Source organism: Pan troglodytes, chromosome 1, assembly GCF_028858775.2.
Source record: "Pan troglodytes isolate AG18354 chromosome 1, NHGRI_mPanTro3-v2.0_pri, whole genome shotgun sequence".
NCBI lineage: Eukaryota > Metazoa > Chordata > Mammalia > Primates > Hominidae > Pan > Pan troglodytes.
Genome location: NC_072398.2, coordinates 193,252,795 through 193,268,881, shown reverse-complemented (window position 1 = coordinate 193,268,881; position 16,087 = coordinate 193,252,795). Strand labels below are relative to the sequence as shown.

The 16,087-nt window shown below is 50.7% G+C and overlaps 1 protein-coding gene across 2 annotated transcripts in view; it reads right to left on the bottom strand.

The window, feature by feature from the left end:
* Positions 1–16,087, bottom strand: part of EPHA10 (EPH receptor A10) — a 51,274-nt gene that overhangs the window by 8,736 nt on the left and 26,451 nt on the right. The window contains exons 6-10 of one of the 2 annotated variants that reach the window (XM_054681277.2): positions 12,659–12,792; positions 8,831–9,002; positions 4,529–4,637; positions 746–807; positions 476–601 (exon numbers count right to left, since the gene is read on the bottom strand). In XM_054681277.2, coding sequence (XP_054537252.1) covers positions 476–601; positions 746–807; positions 4,529–4,637; positions 8,831–9,002; positions 12,659–12,792 — 603 coding nt within the window. Of the gene's footprint in view, positions 1–475; positions 602–745; positions 808–4,528; positions 4,638–8,394; positions 8,502–8,830; positions 9,003–12,658; positions 12,793–16,087 lie in introns of those variants that run through there. The other variant, XM_063803440.1, reaches the window with a different exon arrangement.

Sequence of the window (16,087 nt, the reverse complement as noted above, 5' to 3'; positions counted from 1 at the left end):
AGGAGTGCTGGGAGGTCCCCACATTAGCCCCCAGAAGGCAGGTATCATGCCCATTTCTCAGATGAGAAACTGAGGCTCTGAGCAAAACAGGGCCTTGACCCTGATCATGCAGTGGGTCAGTGGGAGAGCCAGGACTAGAACTCAGTTATGTCTGGCCCCTAAGCTTGCAAAGGCCCCTCCCCGCTGCCCCATGAAGGCCTGGGACTAAACTGCCAGTTGGCAGTGTGCAGAGGTCTGACCTTGAGGACCAGGAGAGGGTCACAGACCCCTCTGCCATCCTCTTCCCTATAATCAGGCAAGCCAGGGACTTTCTGGGTGGAGGGTGGGCTTGGTGTGGAGGCAGGGCTTCCAGACACGAGCAGGGACTTAGGTGGAGGTGGGCTTCAGGATATAGGTGTGGACAGAGTAGGGGCGGGGCCTGTAGAGTGGGTGAGGCTTCCAGATGGGGACAAGGCTTCCTGGGCGCCCAGCTTGCCTCCTCCAAGGCTCCTCTCCAGCGTGACGCTTTTCGCATCCAGTTCCTTGGCGAACAGATGCACAGCCTGCAGCGGGTCCCCACAGCTCTGGGGGTCCAGGAATGTGCGACGTGTTGGGACTTTGACTGGGAGAGAAAGAGATGAGCCTAAGGAATGGGGCCTCCACCACTGGGGTTGGCAAGGGGGCTCACGCAGTGCAGCAAGGCAGAAGGCTGAGGAGTGAGGCAGGGTGGAGCCCGCCCCTCCCCAGCCAGGCCCAGCCAACTCACAGTGGAAATACAGCTCCTCTTCATCATGGGCATCCCCTCCTCCTTTGCCATAGCTGCAGGGCCTGGCAGGGAGTTCAGGGTCATTCTTTCAGCCAGGCCACCCCAGCCCTTCCCATTGCAGAGCACTGAGGGCAGCACCTCTTTGTCCCTTCAAAAGACAAGGCCTGTGCCCTGGGGGAGGGAACTTCTTGTCCAGCTGGTTTAAAAGCTTCTCTGTGGTTTGACGACCTCCCCATGGCACAGATACAACCGTAGCCCTAGACCAAACCGTCACCACCACCACCATCCCTAGCTACTTTCACATGGTGAAAATTATTGCAACTCCAGAGGCACCCAATCCACATCCTGGCTGCAGGCCCCCAGCTGCCCCCGCATGCGGTTTTGTGAAAGTGTGAATAAGGCAAGCGGATCCAGCACTCGGGGGCAGCTTCTGGTCTGGTCAGGAAAACAAACATGGAGAGTTAGCCACAAGCCCACTCACCAGTGCTGGCAAAGGAGAAAGGTGCTGTACTGTTGGGACATGCGACAGACAGGCCTGACCTGATCCAAGGTCATTGTGGAGGGCTTCCTGAGACAGAGGCAGCCACGGGCCAAAGGACTGCATCACAGTCAACAAAGCCACAGGCCGGTACTTGGGGCCCCTAGGGGCAGGGCCTTGCTGGCCAAGATAAAGACTTTGGCTTTTATTCTGGGAGCAGAGGAGAGCCCCTGTGGGGTTGAAGCAGAGGAGTGCAATGATTTGATTTCTACTTTAGAAAGAGCTCCAGTTGCAGAGTGGAAGCTGCCACGGGTGTCACCACAGGAGAGGAGCTGGCAGTGGTTCCAGCTATGGGGTCAACATGGGCATGGAGAGAGGCAGAGGAGTCGAGTGACATGAAGGTGACAGGGGCCACAGGGCTGAGAGGTTGTTGGATGGCAGAAAGGAAGAGGGAGAAGTTGCCCACAGTTTATGGTGGTGCCATTTACTGGGATGAGGAGACAAAAAGTTCACATTTAGACATCTGAGTTTGCAGGCCTGGGGGATAAGCAGGGAAGATAAGACGGGGGTTCGACGTGTGTGTGTGTGTCTGGAGCTTGGAAGAGAGGCCTGCTCTGCAGATACAAATCAGGAGCAATGAGCATGGCCCAGGGAGAGGATGGAGTCTGAGAAGAGGGACTAGGAATAAGTATGAGAAACCCCAACATCCAGGCTAGTGGAAGGAAGCACCAAGGACAGTACAAAAGAATCACCAGAGGAACAGAAGAAGAGCAGAGGGAAACTGGGGCAGGGTATCACGGGGACCAAGGACAGAGAAAGTAGAGGGGATGATAGAGAGAAATCACATAAAGGTACAAGGATGAGAGACCAAGGGAGGAGTTTCCGAAGTTTTCACAACAGAGATGATCACATGTAGATACAGATGGGAAGGAGGAGCTAGGCTGTCACACAGGGGGAAGCGGCCACCGCAGGGTGTTGACAGCCTGGGCTCGGAACCTGACTGCAGGTACCTGCTTCCCAGCTCCTCCGCTCGGTAGCTGTGGGACTGGGTGGCTCCATTTTCTCTTTAATAAAATCAGGATAAAGATAGGCCTGCCAGACAGCAGCATGTCAGCTTACCAAGCCTCCACACATGTTCACTGTTATGGGGGGCGGAGGGGAACATTAGGAGTAATAGTGGGCTCCCAAGATGGCACAAGGGTGGGGTTCAGCCATAGGTGGAAGGACTGACCCTGGCTGGGAGGATCACCTCCTCTAGAGAAAAGGGGGTGAGGATGGTGCAGAAGCAGGCAGGTTTGTAGGTTTGGTGGTGAGTAGTCCAGGGGCCAGTGATGAGGCTAAAGAACAGGTGTGACTGGTGTGGCCAAGAGAGCAAGCTGCAAAGACAGGGCGTCTGCAGACCAAGAAGGGAACTGGATTAAGTATTGGGGTGAGGCCAGGCATGGTGGCTCATACCTGTAATCCCAGCACTTTGGGAGGCTGAGGTGGGTAGATCACCTGAGGTCAGGAGTTTGAGACCAGCCTGGCCAAAATGGCAAAACCCCATCTCTACTAAAAATACAAAAAATTAGCTGGATATGGTGGCACGGGCCTGTAGTCCCAGTTACTCAGGAGGCTGAGGCAAAAGAATCAGTTGAACCGGGGAGGCAGAGGCTGCACTGAGCTGAGATCATGCCACTGCACCTCAGTCTGGGTGACAAGAGCAAGGCTCCATCTCAAAAAAAAAGAAAAAAAGAAGTAACGAGGTGAAGCATTCTAGGAGGATGGCCAGGAGGAACAGAAGAGATGATCCTTGGGAATGAGAAGTCCAAGAACCGAGGGGCAAGGGATGGGACAGGCTGTCTGGCAGCCACTGAAGTCACCCAGGGTGGTGACAGGACTTCCACGAATGAGGAGCAACATCCAGGAGAGATGGGTGGAGACGAAGGGGGGAAGGCTGAGCGGATGGAGGAGCGAAAGAGGGTGCGTGGTGAGGAGAGGAGAGAGGCTTCCACTGGACCACACGGTCTGGTGAGAAGTGGGCAAGCCAGGGTGGACTGGAGAGGAGGGAAATTGGAGGTGAGGGACCACGGCGCAGAGCAGGTACTACACACAGGACGGTGTGAGAGGTGCTGCAGACAGCCCACCAGGCTGGGACATGCATGCTGGAGGAGAACACCTCTCTACCCCTCCACACTAGACTGGGCTCACTCTCCCCATTTCAGAGCAGCTGGATTTGGAATCCCACGCTGGCTTGCTCCGCCTCTGTAGTGCACCTGTCCCTGGGGCGCTCCTGTCCTGCAGGGCCTCTGCCGGGAAGAGGGGCTCTTGGCTTGCTTGTCTCCCTTTCCTCCTTCTGCCTCTCAGAGCCTCTCAGTGCAAAGCCAGGATGAGATGCTCTCGGCATCTGTCCATCTCTGCTTTTCCAACGGGTCCAGCACATGGACCCTTCATGCTCCACGAGCAAGGAACTCCCTACTCTTGTCCTGCCCTCCTGATTTGCCTGGTCCAGGCAGAGCTGGCTCCTAGACTAGCGAGACAGTGTTCTCTCCCACTCAGTCACTTTCAGTGCCTCATTCAAGGCCAAGCAAATTAGCCAGTGCCAAATGAATGCCCATTGTCGTTCCAGCTGCCAGGCAGTTTCAGGATGCTGAGATGTGGCTCCCCAGCCCGCCCAGCCTGGGACCCATCTGGGCAACTCTGCCTGCAGCAGAGTGTGGCCCTGGGGAGAAGGGGAGGATACATGCCAGGAGGCCTCTGCTGCCTGCAAAAGGACTAGAATCTTCTCTGAACCATACTCAAGCTCTATGTCTTCCTCCTATCCCCTTTCTCTGCTCACCTTCCTGCAAGCTTCTTTCTGCTGGGGGTGGGAGGTTTCTGCTTTATGAATTGCCCTCCCTGTCCTGCCCCTCCCACACACATACATACACAAGATTTCTGTCTTTTCCCCCTTTTCCTGTGTTCGAGGGCCTCAAGAGGCCCGGGGACAGGGGCTGAGGGCCTCTGAGCTCCTCCGGAGAATTCTAATCACACTGGAGCAGCCAGAGCTTGATTCCTTCCTCAGTGATGCCTTCTGACATTTAATGAGTTAAGGCGCTAAATCCCCTTCATCCCAGAGCGGCTGAGCTAGCTGCAGTGCTGGCTGCCGCATGAACAGTGAGCTGGGGGGAGGGGCCGGGATGATGCATGCCTACATTTGTACAGCAGTGTGCCTGCAGGTGCAAATCTGCGTGTGTGCAAAGTGGGCAGAGATGCCTGTGAGCACACATTAATGTGCACGGGACATGACCCACCAGGAGTCACCTAGGCTGGGGCCAGCCACCTACCTCCTCCAAATGGCCAGCACACTCATCACGGAGCCCAGGACGAGGAGGGCCGAGATGGTCACTACGGTGACGACAATGGCGGGGCTCTGGTCCCTGGACCCTGAGGCAGCTGGGAGGAAAATCACGAGGTTGAGGCAGGCAGAGGACCAGGCTCCTAGGCAAGCCCCAGGGCAGACTCCTGTCCTCACCCTGTAGCAGGATTCCCATAGCACCTCTGCACTTGGCACTGCCTCCCAGCCACAGAGGCGCCAAGGCAGTCCCACTGACCACAGTGGCACCTGGAGTCCCAAGAGCTTCCTCTGCTCTCAGGGCAGAACACCTCCACAGCAGCCCAGCTCCTGCTCAGAGAGGCAGGAGTCCAGACAGGCAGGGCCAGGCCTCCCTCTATGCCTTTCAGATGAGCAGTGAGGGACTCAAAGTTGCTCTGCAGGAGGAATGGCCTCTGCTCTGAGCTCCCTACCCCCAGTCCAGATCATCCACCAACAATAATAAAAAGGGCTAACGGTAACTGCATCTTACTCCATTCAAGACACTGGGCCATGTGCCTACACTATACTGTCTTGTTTCATCTTCACAATAATCCAGGAAGGTATTACCATCTTCATCTTACAGCTGAGGAAACTGAGGTTGAGAAATTACATAATTTGCCCAAGATCGCATGGCCAAAAAGTGGTGAACCTAAGATTTGAGCATCACTCCAAAAGTCTCTGCCTGATTCCAAAGCTTCTGCTTTGAACTATTTCTCCAAGAGAGCAGCCTAGAGGACCCTCGTTCTCAGCCCTATTCATCGATCTATCCAATCAACCCAACCATCCATCCAACCTATGTGCCTGGTTTGCATTAGTACTGAGGAGAGAGGGGTGAATGGGCCTACGGGTGAGATAGAAACAAAAATCTTAACTGTAGAATGAAAAAAGAAACAGAAATGAGCAGAGCTGAGCAGAGGCACAATAATTTCTTCCTAAAGCCAATGAGGAAGGCTTCACAAAAAAAGGTGCCATCTGAACTGGACCTGGAGACTGGAAGGATTTTTGATGGTGCTTTGATGCACACACTGGGTCTGAAAATGGCAAGTCGTCCCGTGGCTGGGAAACAGACTGCATGAAGGCGGAGAGTGGCAAATAGGAAGCTGGAGGGTGGGAAGATGGAGGGAACTGGGGAAGCCAGAACCTGGAGGGCCTTGAACGCTAAGCTAAGGAGTATAAACTTTCTCCTGTGGGTGACAGGGAGCAGTGGAGAGAGTTCCTGCCTAAGAAGAAAAGGAATGAGGGTGTCTGCTGAGGTGGGAGTGAGGATGGAAAAGAGGTGCTTGAGAGAGGTGAAGGTTTGGCATAACTATTAGGAATGGGAAAAGTACTAAGTGGCCCTGAACACTGAACTGAGATTGGAAAGTACACCTCTGCAGGCAGCTTCCGTGTGGGACACAGGGAGGAGAAAGGTCCAAGTCTGGGGACTAGCAGGTGGGTGCAGCAAGGTGCCCAGGGAATGAGGGTTGGCAGAGTTGGGGAGTATTTCTGATGAGATCATCTGCAGGGGCTGGATAGAGATGGGTGTGGGGCCAGGAGGAGCTAAAAGTCTGGGAGATGAGGTAGGATCCAGTGAGCAGTCTTTCGGATGTCACAGAGCAAGTGAGGAGGAACAGAAGACGAGAGTTAGAAGCCAAAAATGCTAGAGTCAGAGAGGGCATTTCAGAGCCCAGGGTTCCAGAGGCAAAGAGGGCTGAGGGTCTGGGTGGGGATAGAGGGGAATAGAGTTGCCAAGAACTGTTTGAAATGAGGCAACCATGTGGACACAGAAACAGAGAAAGATGCCAGCAGTGGGCAGTCTCTGAGATGGCATCCCTACCTCCTGGTATCCATTCCCCATGAGCACAGGCTGGACTCATTTCTAATGAACAGAATATGGCAAGAGTATTGGGATGTCATTCCCAAGATCAGGAAACAAGATGAATGGCTTCTGTCTTGGGTGCCCTCTCCCTGGCTCACAGTCTCTGGAAGAATCCAGTGGTTGTGGTGAGCAGCTCTAAGGAGAGGCCCACGGGACAAGGAACAGCACGCCTCAGCAGCAGCCAGCAAGACCCTGAGCAGGGAGGTGAACTCTCCCCCAGCTAAGCCCCGAGATGATCACAGCCCCTGAGGACAACTTGACGGCAGCCTTGGAAGAGACCCTAAGTCACTGGCACCTAGCTGAGAGGCACCTATATTACCAATCCATGGAAACATAAGATTATAAATATTTGTTGTTTTCACCTGCTAGATGTTGGGGCAACTCGTTACATAGCAATAGGTAACTAGCACAGTGGTGACACATAAGCGTTCACCAAGACCTTGATTTGGGGCTGGGCATGGTGGCTCACACCTGTAATCCTAACACTTTGGGAGGCCAAGACAGGAGAATTGCTTTGAGCCCAGGAGTTCGAGACCAGCCTGAGCAACATAGCAAGATTCCATCGCTCTTTTTAAAAAAAGAAAAAAGAAAAAGATCCTGCTTTGGAAGGCGGGGGGCAGTGGCTCAAACCTGTGATCCCAGCACTTTGGCAGGCCGAGTGGAGGGATCACCTGAGCCCAGGAGTTCGAAACCAGCCTGAGCAACATAGTGAGACCCCCAGAAAGTAAAAATATTAGCTGGGCATGGTGGCAAGTGCCTGTGGTCTCAGCTACTTGGGAAGCTGAGGTGGGAGGATCACTTAAGCCTGGAAAGTTGAGGCTGCAGTGAGCTGTGATTGTGCCACTACACTCCAGCCTGGGTGACACAGTAAGGCCCTACCTCAAAAAAAAAATAAATCTCAATTTGGAGACACAGCTCATGGGAAACCACACTCTGCAGATTGGGAGAACCATAGCCAGGGCCACAAGAAGGGAGACTGGGGATCTCAGCAGTCTCTACTATCTGAGAGGTACCCAATGAATGGAGACCATCAGCCCTTCTCCACTGACGGTCCCCAGCTCCTGCCTCCACTACGCCCACTCCAGTCAAACCTGCCCGCCTTTGTTCAGATGGCTTCCTCTCCCCAGAATGCCTCCCTGCCTATCTGTACACATTCAAATGATCCCCAGCTATAATCTTCTCTTTCCAGCACCTGGCCGAGGTCTGACACTTTTTGCATTCAGGCGAGAAGTGTGGTCTTCCTTCCCAGAACTCAGACCCCTTCAGCATTTTATCTTCACTTCCCTTTGGACTCAGAGCTCTTCCTATCTTGGATTAGAGTCATGTAGCAGGTTGGAAAGAATTATTATCTTGACAGCTGGTGCCAGAATGCCTCTTAGGGGGAACTGCCTTTGTTCAGGAAAATATTTTCATGAGCTGCTCAGGGTAGATAGAGGTGAGATCCTGAGGACCAGGTTAGCAGCAGGCAAAGCAACAAGACAGCTAAACTGCTCTGCACACATCAGGGAATTGGGCAGTGGGTGGGGAGAAGAGGAACCAGGGGAGGGAAGTAAAGGAGGAGGGAGGAAAGCACAATATTGCGGAGAAGCCGGAGATGTTTTCAGATGAGGATATTCAATGTCCAGTTTTTGTTTGGTTTTGGTAACAGCTTTATTGAGATATCGTTCGCATACCATGTGATTTACCCACTTAAGTTACACAATCCTTCTTCTTTTTTTGAGACAGAGTCTCACTCTGTGACCTAGGCTGGAATGTAGTGGCACAATCTTGGCTCACTGCAACCTCTGCCTCCCAGTTTTAAGTGATTCTTGTGCCTCAGCCTCCCAAGTAGCTGGGATTACAGGTGCCCGCCACCACACCCAGCTGATTTTTGTATTTTTAGTAGAGAAGGAGTTTCACCATGTTGGCCGGGCTGGTCTCGAACTCCTGACCTCAGGTGATCCACCTGCTTCAGCCTCCCAAAGTGCTGGGATTACAGGTGTGTGCCATCGCGCCTGGCCACAATCCTTATTTTTGTGTTTATCACTGCAATGCAACCCCTTCATGTCCATCAACCTTCAGTGAAGTCAGCATCACGCTCTAAGGCCTAGTGGGGAAAGGGACAGTGTCCCATGTTTGGGTCTCTATCCAAACTGAGTCTCTATCCAGCTGAGACGTGGGTTATAGCTGTTCACAAACCCCTCTCCTGTGAGCTCCTCCAGGACAGTTTCCCAATCTAATTCATGTCGGTGAACAGGCATTAGTCAGTGGATTTCAAAGTCATTAATTAATTAGGCTGTAATTAAACTGTTCTGCAGGCTCCCTTCATTGCACAGATAACTCCAGATAACTCTCCCTCTCTATTTGTCTCCCTACCTCAGCCCCGTGCAGGGTTCTCTCTGTCTAGGTCCCTGTCCACTCACACACACTACTTACCCTCCCCCAGGGTCTGCACTTCAATGCTGGGGTTAAAACTCTGGGCCTCCCAGGATGGCCCCGGGGAAGCGGCCCGGATCTGAAAGACGTAGCGGGTAGCCGGCTTCAGGTTGGTGACGGTGACTGTGGGCGCCCCTGTCTTCACCATGGAGTAAGTCTGCTCACTCTGACCCTGGAGAGAGATCAAGAAGTGAAGCCCACCAGCGCCAGATCCACTGTTCTAGGAGAACAAAGGGTGAACAGGAACAGGGAGGCAGGAGAAGCGCCCTTACGTGAATGTGGGCTGAGTGCGAAAACCCAACCTCAATCATCTTGGGGGTTCCCAGGGATCTTTTCCTTGGATCCTTAGCCCCTGTCTTCACCACAAGCACCCACCCACACTCGGTGGCACTTGTAGCTGAGAATAGCCCCACCTCTGCATAAGAGAAATTTTAGAGAAGATACCAGATCCTCCTTCCGGGGGATGATAGGATGAGGGCCACCAGGGCCTGTCCATCCAGGCTAAGCTGAGCCAGTGCCCTAGGCAGGCCTGAAGCCTCAAAGGACAGAATGAGAGAATGAGCCCTGACCCATGAAAGCCCCCAATGGCCCACAAGGCTTTTCCTTTCCTTGATGTCTGATTTTCACAACTGTCCTGCAAGGCTCAGAGGACAGAAAGTATTATCTTGTTTGTTTGTTTCACAGATAAGGAAACCCAGTTCAGAGGGGTAAAGACTCCCCCAAGGCCCCAGCTGGAGCCATCACTGATGAGCGCCTACTCAGTGCCAGCTTCTGCATGAGACCCTTTGCCTCCTGTGAGCCTCACAACAGCCCTGTGGAGTCAGCATTTCCATCTCCTTTTTAGGTGAGGTTCACATCAAGGAAGGGGCTGGTGCACCCTCTGAATCCCTGCAGAGCCTGTGTTTTTTGCTCGACATCATGCTGCCCCCCGCTCCACGCCAACACACCTGACAATGGCATACTAGAGATGCTCCTCCCGTCGTTTCATCCCTGCCCACACCTTATTAGAGGCCCTGCCATATCCACAGCCCCAGAAAGTTATTCTCCCCACTGATATTCGGTGGCTCCAGCTTTCTGACCATAGCATTCAGGAATTGGGACGGACTTTGACCCAAGCTGGGCCAATCAGAATCTCTCTTCCAGGCATCTCAACAATCCATTGAAAGACAGAGAAGCAGTGGCTTCAGGACCCACAAGGTAGGGCAGGCTAGGGGCAGAGAGGAGGAAGGAGCAAGGCTGCCTACCTGGGCATTGGCAACGTGCCGTAAGCAAGCCCCTCTGCACCATGGGCTGGACTGGTGTGCAGAGACAGGTTGAGATGAGCAGCACTGTGGCTCCAGAGGGGAGCTGCCAGACACCCGCCCAGGTCCAGTGGCCCAGCAAGGCTTCTACTCAGCAGGCTCCATGAGAGTACACTGAAGCCTTTCAAATATAGCCCTTTTATATTTGTTCTTCTTTTTTTTTTTTTTTTTTTTTTTTGAGGCAGAGTCTTGCTGTGTCACCTAGGCTGGAATGCAGTGTGGTGCAATCTCGGCTCACTGCAACCTCCACCTCCTGGGTTCAAGCAATTCTCCCTGCCTCAGCCTCCTGAGTAGCTGGGATTACAGGCACCCACCACCATGCCTGGCTAATTTTTGTTTTATTAATAGAGACTGGGTTTCGCCATGTTAGCCAGGCTGGTCTCGAACTCCTGACCTCAGGTGATCCACCTGCCTTGGCCTCTCGAAGTGCTGGGATTACAGGTGTGCACCACCACGCCCGGCCTTGTTCCTTCTTTTTTGTTGTTTTTGGGGGTTTTGGTGGGTTTTTTTGAGACAGGGTCTCGCTCTGTTGCCCAGGCTGGAGTGCAGTGGTGCAACCACTGCTCACTGCAGCCTTGACTTCCCGGGCTCAAGCGATCTTCCTGCTTCAGCATCCCAAGTTGCTGGGACCACAGGCGCACACCACCATGCCTGGCTAATTTCTTTTTTGTAGAGGTGGCGGTCTCACTTTGTTGCCCAGGCTGGTCTTGAACTCCTGGCCTCAAGCCATCCTCCCGTCTCAGCTTCCCAAAGTGCTGGAATCACAGGTGGTAGCCACTGAGCCTGGCCCTTGCTCCTCTTTTTGAGGGTTTTCATGCCCAACAACCTGGGAGCATCCACCCAGCTCAACCTTGGGGCTCTTGTCTATACCCTGATCCTCAAAGTCCATTCAGTGAGTCCTTTCTAAGCACCTGCTTCCCAGTGTCCTTTGCTGCTCTCCCTAAACATCAGCATTCCTCAGGGCTCTGTCCTGGCCACTCTTCTCAGACACATTCCCCTTCTCATTCCTCTCCCCCAATTTCTCCCCTGGCAGCAGCTACTGTCTCTATGCTGAGAGCCCCCAACACTCTCACTCTCTCTCTCTTTCTCTCCCTTTCCAAGCCAGGCCTCTCCCTTAAGCTTCAGACCTGCAAGTCTACCTGGGTGTCCCAGAGGCCCCCTGAATGCTAGATGAGCAAAACCAGGTTCATCACCTTGCTCCAAGCCTGCCCTTCCACCTCAGTGCTTCTCCATCTCAGTCAGTGGTACCTCAGACTCTGGGTTACCCAGGTCAGACACCCAGCAGTGACTCAGGACTCTCTCCTCCTTCCCACTCATCCCCAACACTCACAGGTCTCAAGAGACTTCCAGTATTCAAAAACTATTTTCAGCAAAGGAGTCCCTCATGTCATTGAGGAGTGAGTGAAGTTCTGACACATGTAGAAGCTGAAAGAGGTTTCACTTCAGTGAATATAATTTGCACCAAGGTGAGCAACAGTTTAACAGTAGTTTGCATATCAGATTTAAAGATAATAAATTGGCCAGGTGCAGTGGCTCACACCAGTAATCCCAGCACTTTGGGAGGCTAAGGCGGGTGGATCACCTGAGGTCAGGAGATATAGACCAGCCTGGCCAACACGATGAAACCTCGTCTCTACTAAAAATACAAAAATGAGCTGGGTGTAGTTGTGCATGCCTGTAATCCCAGCTACTTGGGAGGCTGAAGCAGGAGAATCACTTGAACCTGGGAGACGGAGGTTGCAGTGAGCCGAGATCATGTCACTGCACTCCAGCCTGGGTGACAAGAATGAAACTCTGTCTCAAAATAAATAAATAAATAAATAAATAAATAATAAAGGTAATAAACTTATGGGGAAAAGAGCAGATTGGGATGTGAATCCATTTGTTACATCACAGCTAAGCTGCAACCACAGATTGACAATGGATACAAGAGGTCAGCAAAAATCAGCACAAGTATCCTATGGGGATCAATTGGCCATATGGAGTTCACAATCAAGAGTTCTGTACATATTTTATTATCACTGTAAATGCTGTGCTACACTTTTTTATATGACTGGAATTATAATAACTCATACATTTATTGTTCTGGAAAGCTGGCTGTTAAATATCTACCAGCACACCACCGCACCCAGCAATGTGCTCCATGGTCAGGCACTTTTGTAAAATTAGAAATGATATGATCTTTCTGTGTCCTTTTTCTTTAAAAGGGCTCTACAAATGGTACGTATAAGATTCAGCCACACAAAATCTGGACCGGGCCCCAGAGAAAGCTCTTTGTCAACCGAAACACTAGGTAACATGGGGACAATGGAGATGGTTGGTGTTGGAGATAGACCTGAGCGGAGAGAGGAAGAGCAGGAGTCCGGGGGAGGAGGGGGAGACTCGAGCCTGGGGCCCCTAGGAGACCGGTGGTTATGTTTACAAAGGGAGTAACGAGGGCTTTTGCTGGGAGGATGGCCTGAAGAACCAGAAGCCCTGCGGGACAGGTGCGGGGCAGGCTCCAGGTCCCTCCCAGACACGCACTCACCTTCTCGTAGTATCGGATCTCGTACTCCGTGTCATTGGCCCCAGGGGCTCCGGCAGGGATGGGCTCCCGCCACGACAGGGACACGCTCTGGGGTTCCACTCGGTCCCTGCGGATCTCATCCTCCTCCCAGGGCGCTGAAAGTAAGTTACGTGGGATTCTCCACCTTGACCCACCTCACGGCAGGGCTGGGGGTGCGGGGAAGAGGGTGCGGCGTGCGGGGCTGTGGGACCGGACTAGAGAGGCCTGGGGCGTGGTCTAACGGGCTGTGGGCGGGGCTAGGGAACTGACTGAGAGGCATGGCCAAAGGAGAGGAGTCTGTGGGACCAGAGGAAAGAAGCACCTCTGCCCCCACAGCCCTTTTCTTCATTGTCCCATAGAGGGAAAAGCATTAGGCCTTCTGCTGCTTGCCCACCCCTTACAGCCCAGCTTCTCTCATGGTGGTTGGCTCTAATCCTCCAGGCTCTTTCTATACTTGCTGCAGCTTGGAGACATAAGAGAGCATTTAGAGGCAGAAGGACCTGCTTCTTAACGATTCCAATGGTCTGGTCAAGAGGTAATACACTCAACAAACTAGAAATAGAAGGAAATTATCCCAAAAGAATAAAGGCCATATATGAAAAGCCTACAGTGAGCATCATACCCAATGGTGAAAGACTGGAAGCCTTCCCTCCAACATCAGGAAAGAGGTAAGATGTCTGCTGTCATCACTTTTATTCATCATAATACCAGAAGTTCTAGCCAGAGCAGTTAGGCAAGAAAAAGAAATAGAAGGCATCCAAACTGGAAAAGAAGCAGGAAATTTATCTCTGTTTACAGATGACATGATCTTATATGTAGAAAACCCTAAAGATTCCACACACAAAATTGTTAGGCCAGGCGTGGTGGCTCACGCCTATAATCCCAGCACATTGGGAGGCTGAGGCAGGCGGTTCACGAGGTCAAGAGATCAAGGCCAGCTGGGCAGGTGGATCACTTGACGTCAGGTCAAGGCAGGTGGACCACTTGAGGCCAGGAGTTCGAGACCAGCCTGATCAAATGGCGAAACCCTGTCTCTGCTAAAGAAATGCAAAATTAGCCAGGCATGGTGGTACATGCCTGTAATCCCAGCTACTTGGGAGGCTGAGGAAGAAGATCAGTTGAACCTGGGAGGTGGAGGTTGCAGTGAGCTGAGATCGTGCCATTGCACTCCAGCCTGGGCAACAAAAGCAAAATTCTGTCTCAAAAAAAAAAAAAAAAAAAAAAAAAGAGATTGAGACCATCCTGGCCAACATGGTGAAACCCCGTCTCTACTAAAAATACAAAAATGAGTTGGGCATGGTGGTGCACGCCTGTAGTCCCAGCTACTTGGGAGGCTGAGGCAGGGGAATCACTTGAACCTGGGAGGCAGAGGTTGCAGTGAGCCAAGATCACGCCACTGCACTCCAACCTGGGCAACAGAGCAAGACTCCATCTCAAAAAAATAAAATAAAATTTAGAACTAATAAACAAGATACAGCAAAGTTGCAAAATACAAAACCAATGCACAAAAATTTATTGTGTTTTTATACACAATGAACAATTCAAAAAGGAAATTAGGAAAACAATCCCACTTATGATAGCATCAAAAATAATAAAATACTTAGACATAAACTTAACCAAAGGGATGAAAGACTGTTATACAGAAAACTATAAAATATTGCTGAAAGAAATGAAATAAAACACAAATAATTGGAAAGGCATCCTGTGTTCATGGAATAGAACACTTAATATTGTTAAAATGTCTCTACTACCAAAAGTGATCTACAGATTTAATGCAATCCTATCAAAATCCCAGGCATTTTTTGCAGAAATAGAAAAAACATCCTAAAATTCATATGGAATCTAAAAGGACCATGAATAGTCAACACAATCATGGGAAGGAAAAATAAAGGTGGGCCAGAGGCAGTGGCTCACACCTGTAATCCCAGCACTTTGAGAGGCCAAGGTGAGAGAATCACTTGAGGCCAGCATTTTGAGACCAGCCTGGGCAACACAGTGAGACTCCATCATTTACAAAAACCAACCAACAACGAAACCTACACACATACACACTCACACACAAAGGTAGAGTCCTCACACTTCCTTACTTCAAAACATATTTCAAAGCTACAGTAATCAAAGCAATATGGTACAGACATATAGACCAATGAAACAGAATACAGAGCCCAGAAATAACTCCTCTCCATGTATGGTCAAATGATCTCCCACAAGGGTACCAAGATTATGCTATGCAGAAAGGATAGTCTCTTCACCAAATGGCACTGAGAAAAGTGGATATCCACCTGCAAAAGAATGAAGTTGGACCCTCACCTAAAATCATATGCAAAAAATGAACTCAAAGTGGATTAAAGACCTAAATGTAGGATCTGAAATGATAAAAATCCTAGAAGAAAACACAGGGGAAAAGATTCATGACACTGGATTCAGCAATGATTTCTTGGATATGACACCAAAAGCACAGGCAGCAAAAACAAAAATAGACAAATGAGACTACATCAAACTTTAAAACTTCTGCAGGGCAAAGGCAACAATAATCAGAGTGAAAAAGCAGTCTTTGAAATGGGAGAAAATGCTTGCTAACCATTTATCTAAGGGGTTAATATCCAGAATGTATAAAGAATGTCTAGAACTCAACAACAAAGACCAAATAACTGTAGGCTTTTTTTTTTTTTTTGCTATCAAGCGAGGCAGTGGGAGTGGAGATGGAACAAAGAAATCTATAACTGGTTGTGATCAGTTAGTTGTAAACAATACTGCACTCAGACCAGCTTGAGTAGACATTTCTTCAAAAAAGATATATAGGCTGGGCGCGGTGGCTCTTGCCTGTAATCCCAGCACTTGGAGAGGCCGAGGGGGCAGATCACCTGAAGTCAAGAGATTGAGACCAGCCTGGCCAACATGGTGAAGCCCCGTCTGTACTAAAAATACAAAAGTTAGCTGGGCATGGTGGCATGCACTTGTAATCCCAGCTACTCCAGAGGCTGAGGCACAAGAATTGTTTGAACCTGGGAGGCAGAGGTTGCAGTGAGCTGAGATCGCACCACTGCACTCCAGCCTGGGCAAGAGTGAGAGTCTGTCTCAAAAAAAAAAGATATACAAAAGGCCAAGAAGCACATGAAAAGATGCTTAATATCATTAATCATCAGGGAAATCAAAATCAAAATCACAATGAGATATCACCTCACACCCTTTAGGATGACCACTACCAAAAATATGGGACATAACAAGTGTTGGCAAGGACATGAAAAAATTGGAACCCTTGTACACCATTGTGTAGGAATGTAAATTGGTGCAGCTGCTATGGAAAACAATATGGAGGTTCCTTAAAAAATTGTAATTACTATATGATCCAGCAATCCTGTTTCTGGGCATATATCCAAAGGAACTGAAATCAGGTCTTGAAGAGATACT